The sequence below is a fragment of the Cariama cristata genome, unplaced genomic scaffold (assembly GCF_000690535.1).
Source record: "Cariama cristata isolate BGI_N322 unplaced genomic scaffold, ASM69053v1 scaffold15308, whole genome shotgun sequence".
NCBI lineage: Eukaryota > Metazoa > Chordata > Aves > Cariamiformes > Cariamidae > Cariama > Cariama cristata.
In genome coordinates, this window is record NW_009631815.1 from 1 (window position 1) to 17,452 (window position 17,452).

At 48.8% G+C, this 17,452-nt stretch overlaps 1 protein-coding gene across 1 annotated transcript; it reads left to right on the forward strand.

The window, feature by feature from the left end:
* Positions 1–2,851: 2,851 nt before the first annotated feature.
* PIDD1 (p53-induced death domain protein 1) lies at positions 2,852–16,978 on the forward strand. The gene is made up of 15 exons (XM_009706131.1): positions 2,852–3,125; positions 4,876–5,289; positions 5,985–6,188; positions 7,053–7,107; positions 7,312–7,513; positions 8,118–8,246; positions 8,566–8,745; positions 9,385–9,532; positions 10,550–10,685; positions 10,917–11,067; positions 12,893–13,016; positions 14,198–14,316; positions 14,731–14,838; positions 15,807–16,012; positions 16,741–16,978. The coding sequence occupies exons 1-15, from the start codon at positions 2,852–2,854 to the stop codon at positions 16,976–16,978; spliced, it is 2,688 nt and encodes an 895-aa protein (XP_009704433.1).
* The last annotated feature ends 474 nt before the right edge of the window (positions 16,979–17,452 follow it).

Sequence of the window (17,452 nt, forward strand, 5' to 3'; positions counted from 1 at the left end):
GACGTACTGCCCGTGCTTAGATCACTCGATTTCTTCCTGGATGAGAGAAATTAATGAAAAGTTAATATTGTGCCAAAATCCCCTGGACCCAAATAAACCAGAGCCACTGCGGCAGCAGGGCTGTGAGGAGGCTTTGGCTGTCCCTGCCTTGCCACCCTGGAGGCTCCCCAGAACCCCCCTGTGCGGGTGAGAGCACTCTCCGCTTCTCTGGTAATTCTGGTGCCGCCAGAAAACAACCAGGCTCCCTGTTTTATAACTGAGCAAGTGCTTCCAAGAAACAGTGAGCGGTTAGTGTTTATTCCCCCACGGGAAGAGAAATTTCCTTCAGGGCACTGTGCAGCTTGTGTTCAGCTTTGAGCAAGGGGCACTTCTCCCAGGGCGTTAACGCAGCCGCACCGTCGTGCCGCAGCATCGGGGCACCAGCCGGCAACTTGCCGTTTGAGAAAAACCTGGCTTTGCCCCTCTGAGCAAAATGGAGAGTGGCACAAATGCCGTGGGGCCTCACCACCGTGCAGCGTTAGACCGAATGGCGTCCCTCGCTGCGAGACAGCGAGCTGAAGGCTGGTGCCCTCCCGGAGCGCACGGGGCAGCCCTGGCAGAGCCCCGTGGCTCTGGGCAGACGGAGGGCTGGCTGTGCAGCACCCATTCCCAGTGCCATTCCGGGCTTGCAGCCCCTGTTCCCGCTACGTTTCTCTCCCCGAATTTGCAGGGAATGAGCACAGCACCAGGAGCTGCCGGTGCCTCCCATTCCCTGCAGGCTGAGCTCACGTTTGAGCCCAGAGGAGCTGCACCGGGACAGGCGGGGATGCCAAGGCCGTGGCAGTGTTAGGAAAATCTCATTTTGTGACATTTTTGTGACAGCGGGACGCCTGGGCCTGGCTCCCCAGAGCCGCCTGCCCTTTGTCCCGCTGCATCTGGCACCTCCTCCGGCTCGTCCCGCCCCGGCAGTGCCGCTCGCCCGCAAACTTTGCAGGAAGTGCCTCAGCTGAGCCGAGCTGTGCTGGGCTGAGCCCAGCCAAGCCGAGCACAGCCGGGCTTGCGGAACTCAGGTTTTGTGTGCCAGGAACCGGGTACGGAGCGGGTGAGACAAGCATGGCTGTGCTCGGCGGGGCACTGTGCGTGTGGCCTGGCTGCTCAGCTGTAGGTCCTGCTGGGGGGGTCCCCGGCGGGTAAGCCTGGGCTCAGGGGCCCTGTGGGGTAACGGGGGCCTGGAGCTGCCGGAGCTGGCGGCAGGGCAGGTGAGGACAGCCCGGGGCAAGTGTGTGTGTGTGCGTGTGCACACGAGCGTGTACGTGCCCGTGTGCGTGGCTGTGCACAAGGGTGCCTGCCGGTGTCCCGTGTGCAAGCCTTAGGCTGCGTTTGTGGTCTCCGAGCCTCTCCAGCCTGGCCCGTTCAGAGCTGCTCTCTGGTTCCTTCACCATCAATAGCTTTACAAAGCTATAGCAGATGGTCTTTTTGCTTACGCCTATCTGTAAGAGAGCTGTGTATGTGTTGTGTACAGACTTTTTGTAAGAAATACTTAGCTTTTTACTAAAGCAGTAGTTTCCATTTACCTGTTCTTCCTGTCCTTATGTGTCCGTAAGGTTTCTGCTCTTTCAGGGAGCCAGCTGTGATGCTTCGCCCCAGACTGTGCTTTGGGAACATCGGTGCTACCTTGTCCCACAGGTTAAGAGTAAAAAGCACTGCACCTCAGGGTGTTGCAGGCGCATTAGCTTGCTTCTGCTGGCCTTTGACATTAAAGCCGTTACAAGTTTTTTTGTAGTTCTGCATCACTCAAAAGAAACTTCTATTCACCTATTCGATCCATGGCAGGGTTTAAAAATAATTCCTGATATTCACACTGTAAGTTAGTTTAATTGCCAAGCTCCGGAGGAGTTGCAAAAGATAAAGGGAGTGGAAGAGCAGGAAGCGGGAGACTTGGAAGTATGTGACTACTGGTATAAAAACAAGCCTGGTGCCTCTGTTTGTCTTCACACTATCAGTGTGCTATGATGATAGCGGCTGATTTTGAAAGTCCTAGGTGGATGAAGGCTCCTTCACACTAAGGCGGCAGAGGAATAATTAATTTGTTCAAATTTCATACCTCTGTGCCTTTAGTTTTAAATCCTTAGCATGCAGTATGTGATACCTACTTTTCCCCTTTCATTTTATCTGTGTGAGGGGAGGAAACAAGGACAAGCTGGCAACCAGCTTGTCATGGCTTCATGCTCAGTTTGCTGCGTTAAAGCATCCCTGTGGAGGCAAATATGCAAAAGCCCCAGTCCCACTGCGCAGTCCAGCACTCCTGTGCCACGGCTGTGCCTTCTCTAACCCCCTCCCTGCCACGTTTGTTCTGCTGCCCTTTGCCTATTTTCATTTACGCTCACTTTTATCCCGTTATTCGATGAGGACCCGTTGCAGCATGTGAGCAGCCTCTGGGCTCTTGTAAAGCTTCCCACTAAGACACTTTCAAATCTGCATAAAGCATAGGCATTTACATTTACATTTTTTTAAAGTTAATATTGCTATTTATTCTGATGGTGGGTAATTGCTCCATTCCCTGCTGAGATGTCAGCTGGGGAAACTCAGAGGTTTTCTCTAGGAGGAGAAGCCTCCGTGGCATCCATCACCTCGCTTTTCTGTGCTCTCTGCCCACAAATCTTTCAGTAACACTCGCGTAATCCCTCCTGCCCTCTTGCTGTGATTATAAACTGTTTCCAGCCACTCTGGGCTGGGGCAGGAGGCCTTCATCGTGCACTTGTGTTCTCTTTCAGAGCCATTTTTCCTCCTCCTCCTTGTCCCGGCTGCCTCGTGGTGCCGCCGGTGCCTGCCTGCCTGGCAAGTCAGAGCATGTCCGGACCCCGTGGACAAGATGCAGAAGATGGCAGAGCTGCTGGAGCTCAGGGACGAGTGCGGGGAGGGGGCTTCGGGGGCTTCTGCACTCGCTGGCTCCTGCCTTGCAGACAACAGGCTGAACCTGGATGTTTATCCTGACGGCTGCCACCGATTCCTCCAGCTGTTCAAGGGGCGACGGGGAGAGGTGGTCCAGGTGGAGTTCCTCCGGCTCAGCAGCAACGATCGCCTCCTTGGCACCACGCTGGGCATCCTTCCTCATCTGAAGCACCTGAAATCCCTGGTGCTCAAAGGTAAATTCCTGGGCCCGTCACCATCCAACTTTTCCAGGCTCAGCTTTTTCTTTTTTTATCCTTCTCTCCACATCTGCAGGACAAACTGCCCTCGGAATTGTTTTATTCTAGTGCCCCTTACTACAGCTTTGGCTCTTAGCCTTGCGCAGAGCTGCATGCAGATTTCAACAAGATACAGCTTCTAGACTCTTATTTCCTTCCTTTGTCTCTACAGCTGCCTCGGGACCAGGTTTTGGAGTCTGGTTGGGTTGATACTGCAACATTTTATAGAATCATAGAATCGTTTAGGTTAGAAAGGACCTTTAAGATCGTTGAGTCCAACCTTAAATTTTCTTTAGCCGTCCTCTAGAAGACGACCATTTTTTGCACAGTTATGCAAGGAGAGGGGGATTGAAAGGTATTGGATTTTTTGGTAAATGTTCAGCCCCTGTTTCATTTTTGGGAATATAATGAGCTGTCTTTGCTGTGTTTCCATCTGAATCAATCCTAGCTTAATCCTTGCTTAGTGTCAGTGAGCGTAGGTTTAGCTGAGTTCAAGACAGACCAGAAAAGGCTGCTCAACATTTTATCAAAAGTATGATGTAATTCGTCAAGCTGTAATAACTGTTAGACCTATAAATATTAGATCATTCTTTGACTTTCTCATCTCTTTATTGTAGGAGGATCTCAGTACAAATGGTATAATTCTGTATCAGACTGAATCATCTGCTCTTTGGGAGGTAGAATTTTAAAAAGAAGTGAGAGAAAAAAGGAGTTTGTGGCCAGAATTCAGGGTTCTAGCTGAAAACTGAAAAGATTGAGGTTCATTTCTGTATCTGCCACAGATTTCTCATGTGAATAATTTCATTTGTCTTTCCCCCCTTTAGTAAGGTGAGGGTAACGGCGATACCTTTTGTCAGGCTTGTTTTGTGAGATGTACACACACCATCCTGAAGTGCAATAAAATAATTCGCTAAGATTTTCTTATGTACAAAGAGCAATGTGTCTGTTAATTTGATTGTTCTCATTTTTTACCATTATGCAGCATAAAAAATGTTTGGTGCCCTCTGCTGTGTGTGTATACAAATAGACAACGATGGAGGGAGAGTCAGAAATTATGAAGAAATGGAGACTTTTGGAAGTTTCCTTTTGTTTGCTCGACTTCTCCAGTTTGAGTGTTCACAAGCTGGGGTGGGGAACTTGTATCCTTCCCTTTCTGCTCTATCTGGCTGACACAATACTGAATTACCTGCTTTTTTTTTTTTCCCCACATTTTCACTGCTTTCCTTACATCTGGTCTCCAGTCTTGCAAGGGCAGATCTCAGTCCTCAGGGCTGTTCATCCCTCAACAGCATGGGCAAAGGCTGGAGGGTGAGAAATGTCTCCTTAGTCCATAAAGTGGTGTGTGTGGGCTACTGGTGCTGCTGGGGAAGAGGTGGGGAAGGAGAGTGGGAGGCTTGGAGGGGTATGGGCCACCCTGCTGAAGGGTGGTAGATGTGTGGAGTGGCCTGGCTCTTTCTGAGCTTTGACTCCAGATGTGTTTAGCAGAGCTCTACGGTTTGATTGTGGCATCTCTTGATTTCATAACAGGTCTTCACCCTTTCGCTGATCTAGAAACTGAGGCAAGGAGCAGAAAACCCACTTTTCTTTGTAATCATTGTGAGCAGTAACCCCTCATCTTCTGGATCTCTGCGCTAAGGAGTCTCACGTGAGGCTGGTGAGGTATCCCTGTAGCGTATTGACCTCTTCCTCCACTTCCCTCCATACCCAGGTGGCCATGCCAGGGATGAGTTTGGTTCATGTCAGCGTGGCTCCCTGACAAGCTTGCCACCAGACGTTGGGAACCTGAGCTGTCTTACCCACCTGGATCTCAGCTTCAACAGCCTCTCCACCTTGCCCAGCTGCATCGTCCACCTCCCCAGCCTCCGCGTGCTCCTGGTGAGCCACAACAGCCTGGTGGCACTCCCTGAGGACTTCGGCTCTCTGAGCAAGCTGACTTTCTTCTCTGCTATGAAAAATCAGCTGAAGGACTTACCTCAGAGCATTGGAGAACTGGCAGTGCTGCAGGACCTGGATCTCTCTGAAAATGCTTTGGAATTCCTCCCTGAAGAAGTTGGGAATCTGCACAACTGCACAGAGCTGGATCTCTCTGGGAATCGCTTATCGAGCATCCCAGACTCCTTAGGTGTGTATTTTCTAGGGGAGAAGAAGGACATGGGCATGCTGAGATTTTGGTACATTCTAGGACCCCTGAGGCCCTTGGTCTCTGTCCCCAGAGTTGTTAGCACAAAGCATCTGTTACGTTAGAGCCAAACGGAAGGGATATCGAGAAGAAACATGTTTGTTTTAGTCAATCCTTTTGAGCATTAACGACTCTGGACCATGCTGTCTGCTTCTGTGGATCAGCAAGACTGCTAAGATTTCAATACAGTTTACAATAGCCAAGGATCTGGCCTGGCTGGTTTTGGGTAGCACCCAGGACTGGAAACAGAAGAGCTGGGGTTTAATGGGATGCAAATCTGGGCTTGAAATCATGCTGTCCAGTGTTGACCAGTCCATGGAACCAGGCTCTGACTTCTGCTGCCCAGCTTCCTGGCTCTTGGGTCCTGTATTATTTTGTGCCCAAGGTTGTCATTGATGCTGTTACAGAAGCATCTTACACCCATACTCGTAGCTGGGTGCTGAAAAACAGAGGACAGAGGAGGCTGCTAATTCCGTGGACCCCTTTATTTTGTGAGCTAAAGAGATGTTGGGCTCTTGTGCTTTTCCCTTATTGTGTGTGTGTGTACATGTGATGAGGAGAGCAGCGGGGGCGTTAGAGCTGATGTGCAATGCAATTAACAGCACGGATAGGGGGTCACTTCTTGTTCTAACCTGCAGCCAATTTGAAATCTCTGCGGCGCCTGCATCTCCACAGCAATCTCCTGGTGACGGTCCCTGCCTCGCTTGCCAGCCTGCCCAACTTGTCCAGACTTGATCTGCAGAACAATTGCCTCCGTGCTGTCCCCCCAGAGATCCAGACCTCACCATTCGTGCGCCTCCGAGGCAATCCCTTAGGAGAAACTGAGCCATCCCCGCAGGCTGGTAATTGCAAGGCTTCTGCTGCTCTGGGTACTGCCCAGCTGTTCCCTCACTTGGCCCAGCATGGTGTGGATGGGTTTGGATTAGAAAAGACAAGCAGGGGGGAATCAGATCAGTATTTATTTGTCTGGAATGATTATTGGGTTGTAAGGATATAGACAGTACTAGTTCTGTTTTTGTGAGCCCGAGCCCAGTCTGAAGGGCTCAGCGGTCCCTGGAACTGGGCTTGCTAGGAAAGGTTTTACAGTGGAAGTGAAAATGGGATTCACAAGTAATGGATCAGGAGAGACCCCTAAAGGAGTCCAGCCTTTTTAGCAGAGGTGAGCACCTGTTCTTGGACTTGCTGCATGGCCCTAAGGCTGTGGTGGCTCTTGCTAGAAGCACAGAGAGCAATAAGAGGTCATTCTGCCATGCAGTTACCTCCTGCTTTCCTGTGGTTCCCAGGCAGCAGAGGAGCAGCTCTTTGTCCAAGACGAAGGTGATGAATGAGCAGGAATCTGAGCAGGGTTTCCCAATGGTGCTCGCATTCCTAAGAGCAAGCACAGATTCCCAGGGGTGGCCCCATGCAATCAGCCATGGCCCTGAGAGCTGCAGGGGTGGTAGACTGGAATATTTTCTAATTCCCCATGCTTCGGATTTTTCCTGGGGGAGAGTCAGCATTTCCAGTGCGTCTTGGGTTCCCTAGGCCTCTTCCCATCCTGCTGGTGCTTGATCTGAAGCCCGGTGCAGTGTGAGCAGGGTTCTGTTAGCGACTTCTGTCAGATTAGGATTAAGCCAAAACTGAAATGCAAATTCAGCCTTTCTTGTCTACCCTGATTTAAGTAACCTCTGTCTCCTCCTCCTACCCAAACCTTCTTATTGCTGCAGATGAATCCAGTGCTGGAGCGGTACGAAGACTCTTCCTTGCATCAGGAGAGGACAGGTAAGCCTCTGTTACTAAGAACTTGTATTACAATGGTGTAACAAGGTCCCAAACAAAATTGGTGCATGGTGGGTGTTCCATGTGTGTATAGGAACTTATGGCCTCAGAAGGCCAGTCAAACACAAGGTAGGAGATTCTTCTGCTGATCTTTGGAGGGCTGAAGTCATTGCATGGTGTCATACATTAATGCATTTTTTCTGGAAGCTTTACTGTCACCTCTGAAGGCTGCAAAGTCGTCCTGGCCTGTGGCATCCATTTCTACTTTCCACCGGGGACTGCATCTGACCCTCTGCGGATCTACTTCCGAACACTCGCACCGGACCCTCAGTGGGTAAAGCTGAGACACCATGATGTCCTGCTAAGTAGAGTCCTAGAGCTGCAGCCTCATGGGGTCAAATTCCAGCAGGTGAGGACACATCTAGGTCGCCTCATGATCAATCTGCCTCTGCAGTAGCTCAGCAGAGTCTTCCGAGAGAGTCTTTTGGGACTTTTGAGATGGCTGCCCCCATCACTGCTGCCTTTCAGTAGCTGCAGGACTGCCTTTCAGAGAAGCCCTGCTGCAAAGGACACAGCCAGCTTCTCTGGCACTGTGCTGCTCTGGCTCCTTTGCCTTCCCCAGTGCTCCCGCTTGAGCTGAGCTATAACTTTTCTCACTCACAACCCTCCTCCTGTGCCAGCAGTTCCAGCATTCGGCCTTAGTCTGCAAGGAGAATGGTTCACATCCTTCCCTAAAAGTCTGATTGTGTGGTTTTCATTCAAGCTGGTGAGTACTTACACCACCAGCTCCCTCATGGCTGACAGCAACTCACTGCAACAGTTGCTTTGCCCTTTCTGCCCACAAGCTGCTGAACTTTTCCTGCCGTTACACTACATAGTGGACCTGACATCTCCTGTCACCTCCCTGAAGGCTGCAGGACAGAGGAGGTTCCTATCCTGGGAAACCACAGAGCAGAGCTAGGCTTGGTTTTATCCTTTCTATTGGTGTCTCATGGGAATGCTTTTTTTGCCAGGAGGTGCAGATCTGGATGCCGTATGCCTCCCCTCAAACCCTTCACCAGCGTGAGGTGGTAGTTCGGACCTTCAGTGGGCAGAGCTGGAGTGATCTGAGAACAAGAGTGGAGCAGAAGAGAAAATCAAAGGTAAGCAGCTTGGAATGACCAGTGACACACATTGTTCCTGTTCCCCTCTTTAGTTTTGCCCAGCCAAGAATAAGCCTGTTTGAAAGATCTCATGAGCTGTGTTTTGACCAACTGCTATAAAATATAGTGGCTTTCAGCTCCAGGTTTCCTCTGTCATGGAGGTGTGTCTCCTGAAGGTGATGAGCTGCAGTCTGCCATGCTTCATCCCTGTTCTAGTGCTTTCATCTGCTCGGCTGTTTCTGGCACTTATTTTCCTGCCTTTATTGCGTTATGTTATATGCCTATTATGTTTCCTCTTCTTCCCTGTCTTCTGTTACAGAAGCATGTGGCTCACTGTAGTGTCCTTCACTTCTCTTGGTTCCTCGTTGTGTCTCGACTTGTGCAAAACGAATGCAAAGTGCCAACAGAGGGGACATTGCTCTTTTCCAGTGTGGATCCAAACATCAAAGTGACCTTTCCTCCTGGAGTCACTGAAGAGACTCGCAGTGTCAAGCTGCAGGTATGCATACTTTAAAAAACAAACTTTGCTAAGCCAAAAACCAAGCTGTTGTCCCATGTCAAGTAGGGGAGCCGAAGAGGAGATGTCCGCCCTAGGGTAATTCGTGTCTGACATGGATGCTTCATGGGCTGACCCATCTCAGATCACCTCTGTCTTAGCTTCCCTGCCTGCAACGGGGGCTGCGCTCCAAGCTGTCCTGTGTGGGAAAGGGATCTCCTGGAAGCTCTGGTAGTGCTTCTGCCGGCAGATCTGCAGGTAGTTGCTGTGAAGGAAACACGAGGAGACTTTGCCTCTTGTTCCTTTGCAAAACATACCGAGCCTGACAGAACAGCTCAGTGAGTGAGATTGGGGGGGATTATTTATGTAGATCTAATTCTAAAGCTGCCTTGCTAAAATTAATTGTTCTGTGGAGTTGCTAGATCGTGCTGAATGCTATTGTTATACCTTGGTCTGTCCCAGCTTGCCAGGTTGACACGGGGATTAGAGCAAACTTCAGCCAAAGTTCACTGTGCTTCCATTTCTCACCAGGCCCTGAGCCAAGAGCAGCATTTGCCTGCTGGGTGCTGAGGGAACTGAGTGAGCGATGAGGGAATTTGGGTGCCTGACTGCTTTGCTCACTGTGCTGTCTTCCACGTCCAGGTGCTGTCGGTCTCTGCAGAAGAGCTAGAGGAAATCACGGCCGATGCAGGGTGCAGAGCCAGTCCCCTGCTCTGCCTCTCCCAGGACTCCCTGGTGGATTTTCTCAGGCCAGTGAGAATTCAGCTGCCCCTCCCGCCCGGTGTTACAGGTCAGTTTATTCCCAAAATTGGCAAAAAGAAATACCATATGTGGAAAACCACGAAAGGGAAACTGGGAATTTTGTTTGCCTCTCCTGTTAATAATAAAGCTTGCTGCTTTTCCTGCAGGAACAGCAAGGTGTGTCTGCTGCGTGAGTAGTGATGCAGGGTGGTGGGAGCTGGAGGTAGTTCAGGTCCAGCAAACCAGTGCTGGGCTTCACAGACCAGCGGCACAAGCTGGGAGATGGGCCTCAGCAAATGGATTTCTGTGCTGAACTGCATGTCTATTTAACCTGCTGGGTTTGGTGTGATGGGTTGGAGAGGCGCTCCTGCCAACTGAGGAGATACTTTGTAAAAGGGCTTTGATTCGTGATTGGGAATAGCTTGAAGGAGGTAATGAAGATGCTGCCTCCAGGGATCTGGCTTCTCTCTTACTTCCTTGCTCATGAATCAGGTGCTGAGCCACTGCAGTTAAAAGCATGCAATCATACACTGAATATTGCGATAAACAGCCTCAGCCTTGCCAGGTATTCCTCTGTTTGCGTGCCGAGTATGCTGTGTCTCCTAATTCCTGTCTTCTTTGACCTTTCCTGGCTTTCTTATGAAGAAGTAAAATCTTTTCTGGTGCAGCTTGGCCTTCATTGTAACATTACCTGGTATTTGTATGTCTAAAGTTCATTGGGATTGAAAGGTCTGTGGGATGTATGTTTAGAAAGAAGTAGAACTTAGTTAATAACCCTAGATATTGGTGGTGGGAATTGTCTGATGAATCTGTTGGTGGAAATCAGTACACTATCAGTTTAAGTCTGGCCTATTCTGCCAGAATATCCTGGAAGCATTGGGGTAGCCTCATGCTTTTATTGCTGCTTTTCTTTGACCAGAGTTCAGTCCTGGATGCTGAAGAGAAGGCCATGAGCCTTAATTTGATGCTTTTAAAAAGTGAATCACCCAAACTGTGGCTGGGTTTGTAAAGCCATGAATAAAGGCTTCTGTTGTGTATAGCAGCTCTTGATCGTTGTTGTCTTTAGGGCTAAATTTGGATCGGTCAAGGCTGCATCTTCTCCATGGTGACCTGGAGGGCCAAACCTGGGATGACATTACCAGTCAGGTGGTGCTGGAATTCACCCATCTTTATGCAGTGTTTGAAGTCACCCACTTCTCCTGGTAAGTGCAGGATTAGTCCCAAGGAAAAGATGAGATGTTCCTTTGCCTTGCTTTTCCCACACTCTGACCAGGGGTCATGCCATGAACCCTACCCGTTCCCTTTTCCCTTTGCAAGTCAGGCCCAGCTTAACACATTGTCTTTACCCATCATTTTTTACAGTCACGTGGGTATGACACTGACTTCTCTTCCTAGATAGGATCCCTTCTTTTTCTTAATTCCTTGTCTGCCAGGTACTGGCTGTGGTACACCACCAAGACCTACATTGGAGGCATTGCCAAGAAAGTCTATGAGCGGCTGCGTATGTACCAGGTGAACTTCATTGCTCTGCAGAGGAAGAAGGACCCCGAGCAAGTCCTGCTACAGTGTGTCCCCAAGCACAAGGTCTGATCTGGGTTGCATTGCCTTGCTCTTGAGCTTCTTGGGCCTCCCTTTGTAGGATGTAAGGGCAGCAGTGCACCGAATGGTCCTGTTCACTGCCACCACGCTCTGTTGATAGCGTGATACTGGGAGCTGGGGGAAGAAGAAAAACTCATTCTATGCAGTGGTGGGTGCAGTGCACCAAATGGTCCTGTTCACTGCCCCAGGGTCATGGCTGGGGTATGCTGCCACCATGCTCTGTTGATAGCGTGATACTGGGAGCTGGGGGAAGAAGAAAAACTCATTCTATGCAGTGGTGGGTGCCACGCAGTGATTTCCTTCCCTGCAGACCTTGAGAACTGGGCTGCTAAAGTCAGCTGAGCCACAGTAACTGGCCATGTGTGTGCTGTTAGTGTCCAGCAAACACGAGGTAAAACACATTGGCCTAAACGTCAGTCAAAGATGTTAAAGTTAACACGTCACTTGTCTGCCATGGGCTAGTAGTGTGGGCGGAAGCACTGCTTTGGTTTCAGCTGGAGTGGTTAGAAATGGTACTCTTCCTGATGTTCCTTCCTGTTTGCAGTTCAAGCAGTGGAACAGAATGTATGGGCCCTCCTTAATCTGCTTCAGTGCCACATCACATTAATTTATGCTATTAGTTTGAGCTAATCTGGCTGACGTATGGAAGGAGATGGGAAGGAGATGGGAAGTGCTCAGGCATTCTCTTCTGCTGCCTCTACCCTAGGGGTGTCAGCCTTCAGCCGTGTTGCCCTCATGGCAGGGAGGTTGGAACTAGATGATCTGATTGAGGGCTGATTGAGAGGGCTTTAAACTAGGTCTGAAGGGGGATGGGGATAAAACCTCGAATGCTGGAGGTGAGCCTAGGGGCAACAGGTCAGTCTCAAAGGGGAGGTCGGTAGCCCAGCTGTGATTCTATGATCTTTAAGGTCCCCTCCAACCAAACCATTCTGTGATTCTATTTTATCAAAGTAAGTGTGCACCTGTGTTGGTAGAGTGTGTACCTTGACAAATGGTGCAGCTCAATGAGGTGAGAGACTGCCAGAACTCGGCTGCATATCCAACTCTCTTCATAGTCCTCTGGTCTGGTTGCTCCTTTCTTTTCTTTATTTGTTCTCCTGTATTGAAATGACCTGCAGGTATAAACATCTGTAAGGATTCTTTATATCTTGGTTTCTGGGCTCAGATTGTTGCCAGAGGAGGCAGTAATGGCACTCACGGTAAGGTTTGGCTTTCGGGGTGTCTGTATTCCTGCCAGGGATGGTGATGGGGTGAGAGAGAAGGTTTACTGTTACAAACAGAGAGAAGAATACACACCTTGGCTCTCAGCTGACTCTCGCACTGCCTCTGAGACTCCAGCTCTGCCAGTGCAATCACAGGCTGCAAAGCCAGAATGAGCTTTCTGGTGTCCTCAGATGTAGCTTGTGGCTTTTTGCAGAGAAAATGTCTTTTAATGGCATACTGTGAGGGGGATAAGGTACGCAAATAAATCCCTCCTTGTCTTTGAAAGTTACTGACTATTAGAAAGATGGAGACATTCCTGAAAATGCATTTTTAAGGCAGCTTTGGGGTGGCCTGTCTTTGTTAGTCCACATAGGCTTTTCTGCTTTTTACTTGAAAAGAGAAATAGGGAAGCCACAAAACTCGGAGCACCGCTTCCTTGTCTGTAGTGAATGTACCTGGGATAGGGTGGGTATTTGTTCATTTGTTTCCATCCTTTCCATGTAAAAAGGACTTCCTCTGTTGAAGGTGAGTGGGCACAGGGACACGGGTCAAGGGACAGACGTGCTTCAGACCAAACACAGGGGTCCTGTGTTGCCATCCTTGTCAGGTTGACCCAGTGCTGAAGAAGCTGCAGGACCGCTATCGAGGACCTGAGCCATCCGACATGGTGGAGATGTTTGAGGGAGAGCAATTTTTTGCAGCTTTTGAGCGAGGCATCAGCATCGATATGGGTATGGTAGTACTGCGCTCCTTTCTGCTCCTACCTCTTGTGCTTCGCTAGCCGTAAGCCCGTTTCTGGTGGGGGCTGTACTCCTCCATGGCATTCCGCTCTGTCTCCAGCTTGCACACTACTCACAGCAGCCAGCCCATGGACATTGAACTCATCACATTCTCTGGTGACTCAACATTTGTGTCTGCTTTTCCCTATGAAAGTGCTGTTTGCAGGCTTTCCTTTCCTCGCATGCTGTTGTAGCCTGCAGAGGGCAATAGCCAAGTGTATTTATTTTATCACTGATCTGCTTCTGCAGCCAGCTATGCCCTTTTCCTGGCATCTTAGACACCATGCAGGAATGTGCATGGTGATGTAATTAATGTTGCCTATTTCTGAGAGAACACTTTTTTTTTTTGAGAAGGGATTGCTGAGATAATCCAGAGCAAAGAATTCCCCCTAATGGAGCCATTACAAGAGAAGGAAAGAAGGAGCAGGACCAAAACTCAAGATGATGTTTTATGCTCCAAAGTATCTGGACCTGTTACAGCTGCAAACTGAGCCATTTTCTGCAAAACCTGAACATACAGCTCCGTTTTATTGGTGTAAATTAAGCAGAACTCTGTGAAGAATAATAAAGTGCACTGGTCTTTCAGTGGAGTTCATGAGGCCAGAGTCTGTCCCTCTGTCCTGATTTAGGCTGGGCTTAATTTCTAGATAATTACATACATGTATATTGTACCTGATTATATTTTTTCCCTTTAGCTCTATTCCTATTTCTGCACCCACTGCAGAAATGGTGAAGAGATAGGTGACCTATTTTTATGCATTACAGGGTGCTATTGCAGCTGATTCTACCCACCAAGGGATAGAACGGACCAAGGATGGGAAGGAAGCACCAAGGATGGACTTGACTCCATCTGAATGTCATGCCCTGCCTTGCCTTCTGTTTTTGAACTTGATCTCCACCTCGTGGCCATTCTCCTTTTTCACCTGTAGGACCTGCTTTGTCCACAACCAGTGTTTTCTGCTTTCCCATATCACCCAGCGAGGAAGGAGGGGGTTACAGTTCTTTCAGGCATGAGTAGAAGGAGTAGTAGATAGTAGCACGGAGGCTGCTAGTGGATGATGGACTGTTGGCCAGGCTTGAAAAACTGCACACTTTTTTTGCACAAGTTGAGTGTTCGCTGCTTCTCTGCACAGATCGCCCCGACTGCGTGGATGGACGTCTCTCATTTATTTTTTACTCCCACTTGAAGAACATGAAGGAAATCTATGTGACCTCCCCTGTAGACAGGAAAGGCCAAGCTGTAAAAGGCCAGGTGAGCAACCAGTTACACTGACTTTTTATTTCCTCCCTCATCATCATTGCTTTTACAACGCTCCTCATAATAATCTCTGAGCGCAGGGCATGACTCTTCCTCCCCTCTTTCCTTTGGCTTTGCATTTCACTGACTAAACCCTGAATAAACAATAAAAGCAGTCTCGAAGGATCACTCATCACTTAGCTCTCAGACTTAACATTCCAGCCATTAACTCTTGGGGTGTTGGCAGTGAGTCCAGCCCTTATGGCAGAACTTCCGCGCTCCTCCCAGTTGCACTTAATTGGGAGGCCCTATTTGTGTACTGAGGAGAAGTAAGAAATGCTGAATTCATTCTTTCCCAGACAGAAAAGCCATGATGCAAACAGGCTGTGCTGGAATCTGAGCCTCACTGCATGCTTTCTGTTTGCAAAGGTCTCTTTCTACCGAGGGGCAGTTCCTGAGAGCATCCCTGAAGATGCCAGCAGGAGGAGGAAAGGACCAGACTCCCTCTGGCTCGCTACTCTGCCCATCAAACTGCCTGTGAGTTGTGTCATCTCCTACAGAAAAATTAATCTAGATGGGGTAAGATCACGGCCTTCCTGCTCAGCTAATTTTATCTTCCTCTGTGAGAATGGATGCAATGAATGCCTACAAGAAATGACTGCCCAACCATGTCATGGTGGAGATTTCCCGCTCCCCATGAGCTCTTCTGAAAAGAGAAATGTGAATTGCTGGGAGTGATCTCCAGCTCTCCTGCTCCTCTTGCCTGTCAAGCACAGGCTTGTTGGATGGGTGGTCAGAGAGGGTGGATCCTTTGAATGCATGAGAGATGTAGAACAGGAGGAAGCTTGCTGTAATTAAGGGAAGTGTCTGTTTCGTTCATAAATTTCTTAGTCACATAGCTCATGCAGCAGGAAAAAAGAAAGGGCTGGGATGAGGCAGTTAGACTGGATTTGAATACAGGCATTGAGTGTAAGTATTCTGGTGTGAGCCGCTGGCCTTTAAAGGCTAGGCTGTGTGTTACAGTGAGAAATGCAACTTTTGCTTATGGAATTTAATTGATTTTTGAGAAGCTTAAGACAAGAAATACCTTTGTAGGCTGAATGCTTCCCTTCAGATCACGTGCCGTGATCTCACATCCCTTTCTGACTCATGCAAGCAACCTCAACTACAAATCTAGACCAAGTGCTGTCTTACCACTGAGGCAGATATGCTTTGGGTAGATGGTTCATTGAAAAATACTCTGTAAAGACAAGAAAGGAAATTTCCAGTGTGAGCTATGACTGTGAACACTCCGATTTGATATTTTTCAGAGGCAGTGAGCATTGCTGGTCATTGCCAGCGTGAATGCTCCTTGCTTCTTACAGCCTGACTCTTCAGCCCCAAGATCTTCCTTCCTCTCCAGTAAGAGGGAGGAAATTTCAGTGTGGAGACTGAACGCCCAGACTCTGTCCTCTACAAAACCAATTTGTTTAGCATGTTCTCTCTCTATCTTCTCTGTGACACAGCGATTGAAACCCCGCTGGGGTGAGAACCCGGGTCCCCTAAATGGCTTCTCCTTCCCTCCCTTGAACCTGGGCAATGCGGAGACCGGGTACCTGACGCAGGCAAACCTGCTGAGCATTGCCAGGCGCCTGGGAGCTGACTGGCAGACCATCGGCCTGAACCTGGGCTTGACTTATCAGCAGATTGAGCGCATAGGATACAATAACAGGTGAGATAGGACACGGTGATCAACAGTGATGCGTTCTGTCTGTCTGTCTCTCTATCTGCAGTGTAAGAGTATAAATTAATGCTTGGCTGGTTGGAAGTTTTCCCACTGGAATTGTTTCACTGGATAAAAGATGGGTTGACTAATGGTTCCTCTCAAAACATTACCTTTTTCTATGGAAAACTGATTCTTTTCTCTTGCTGTTATAAAACAAAGCTTTATGTTTGAAAAACAAAATTGGGAAATAACAAACCTGATGAGCTTTGTAGTTCAGATGAGTCACATTCCTGTTTTGTTCTGTGATCTGGATTCCTGGCCAGACTCCATCTCTGACAATGAGCAGAGGTCTATGGCATTAATTGTGAATATCATCTTTATTCAAAAAGAGCTTGTGGTATGTCATGGGACATGCAGTCTGACCAAAAGCCAGAGCAGTAGGAGAGAATTAGACTTGTTATGACCAAAGTACTGTTCCTGGGGGGGAATTTACATTCAAAAGCAGAATGCTTTAATTTGATATTTCCATTAGGAAAAAAATTTCTAGAGACATTTTAGTGCAGGAACTGCAACTCCTGTATGATGGGTGGGGAAGAGGCAGGTCCACTGAGCAATTTGTGCATCTGGATGGTTTCTTTGGGGCTCCAGTCATGGGCTAGGACTCAGGTAAGGCCTCTTTGGGTTGCCAGTCAGCAGAGTGTGTTGGTTACTTCTCTGCTTCCCTCTTTCTTCAGAGAGGACCTTGACAAGCAGATCCTGGACATGCTTTTCTCATGGGCTCAGCAAAACTCAGAGGATCCTGACTGTGTGAGCAAGTTGATCACAGCCATGAAAGAGAGTGGCCGCCAGGACATTGCTGATGAGATTGAAACCATCATTGAGTTGGGACGGCAGAAATACAGGGAGTCCATCCGCCGGGTGGGCTTGGAGCAGGAGAGCAGCACTGAGGACTCTGCAATAGCTATGGTGTAGCACCTAGCAGAAAGAACCAGGTGTCGTACGGGCTCCCTCTGCATACGCGGAGGGACAATGTCTTGGGGCTGCTCCCGCCTCAAGGTCCAGTGTCTTCCCAAGGAGCTGGACGTGGATTTACTTGTGAGCGGAGTACTCAGCTCTCTTGGGTCTACACTCACATCCCACTTCTGCCAATCTCAGGCTGTTTAGAGCACATTTATGAGCCATTTCTGTACTTCCACTTCTTGACCTTGAGCTTTAGGTTTCAGAAACATGGAGAAATTCAGAGACTGAAGTGTATGTCAGTTGAGTAGTGGCTAAAGCAGCCTTTAATTAATTAATACTCATGTTACATATATTTATTTATAACTTATTCCTGAAACTGTGTTCTACTGGAAACACTGGGTGTGAGCATTTGAGTATCTCTGTGCTCCAGGGCTTGATGGGAAAATGGAGGTGCAGTTGTCTTATGAAGGCCTGCAGTGCGGTGGG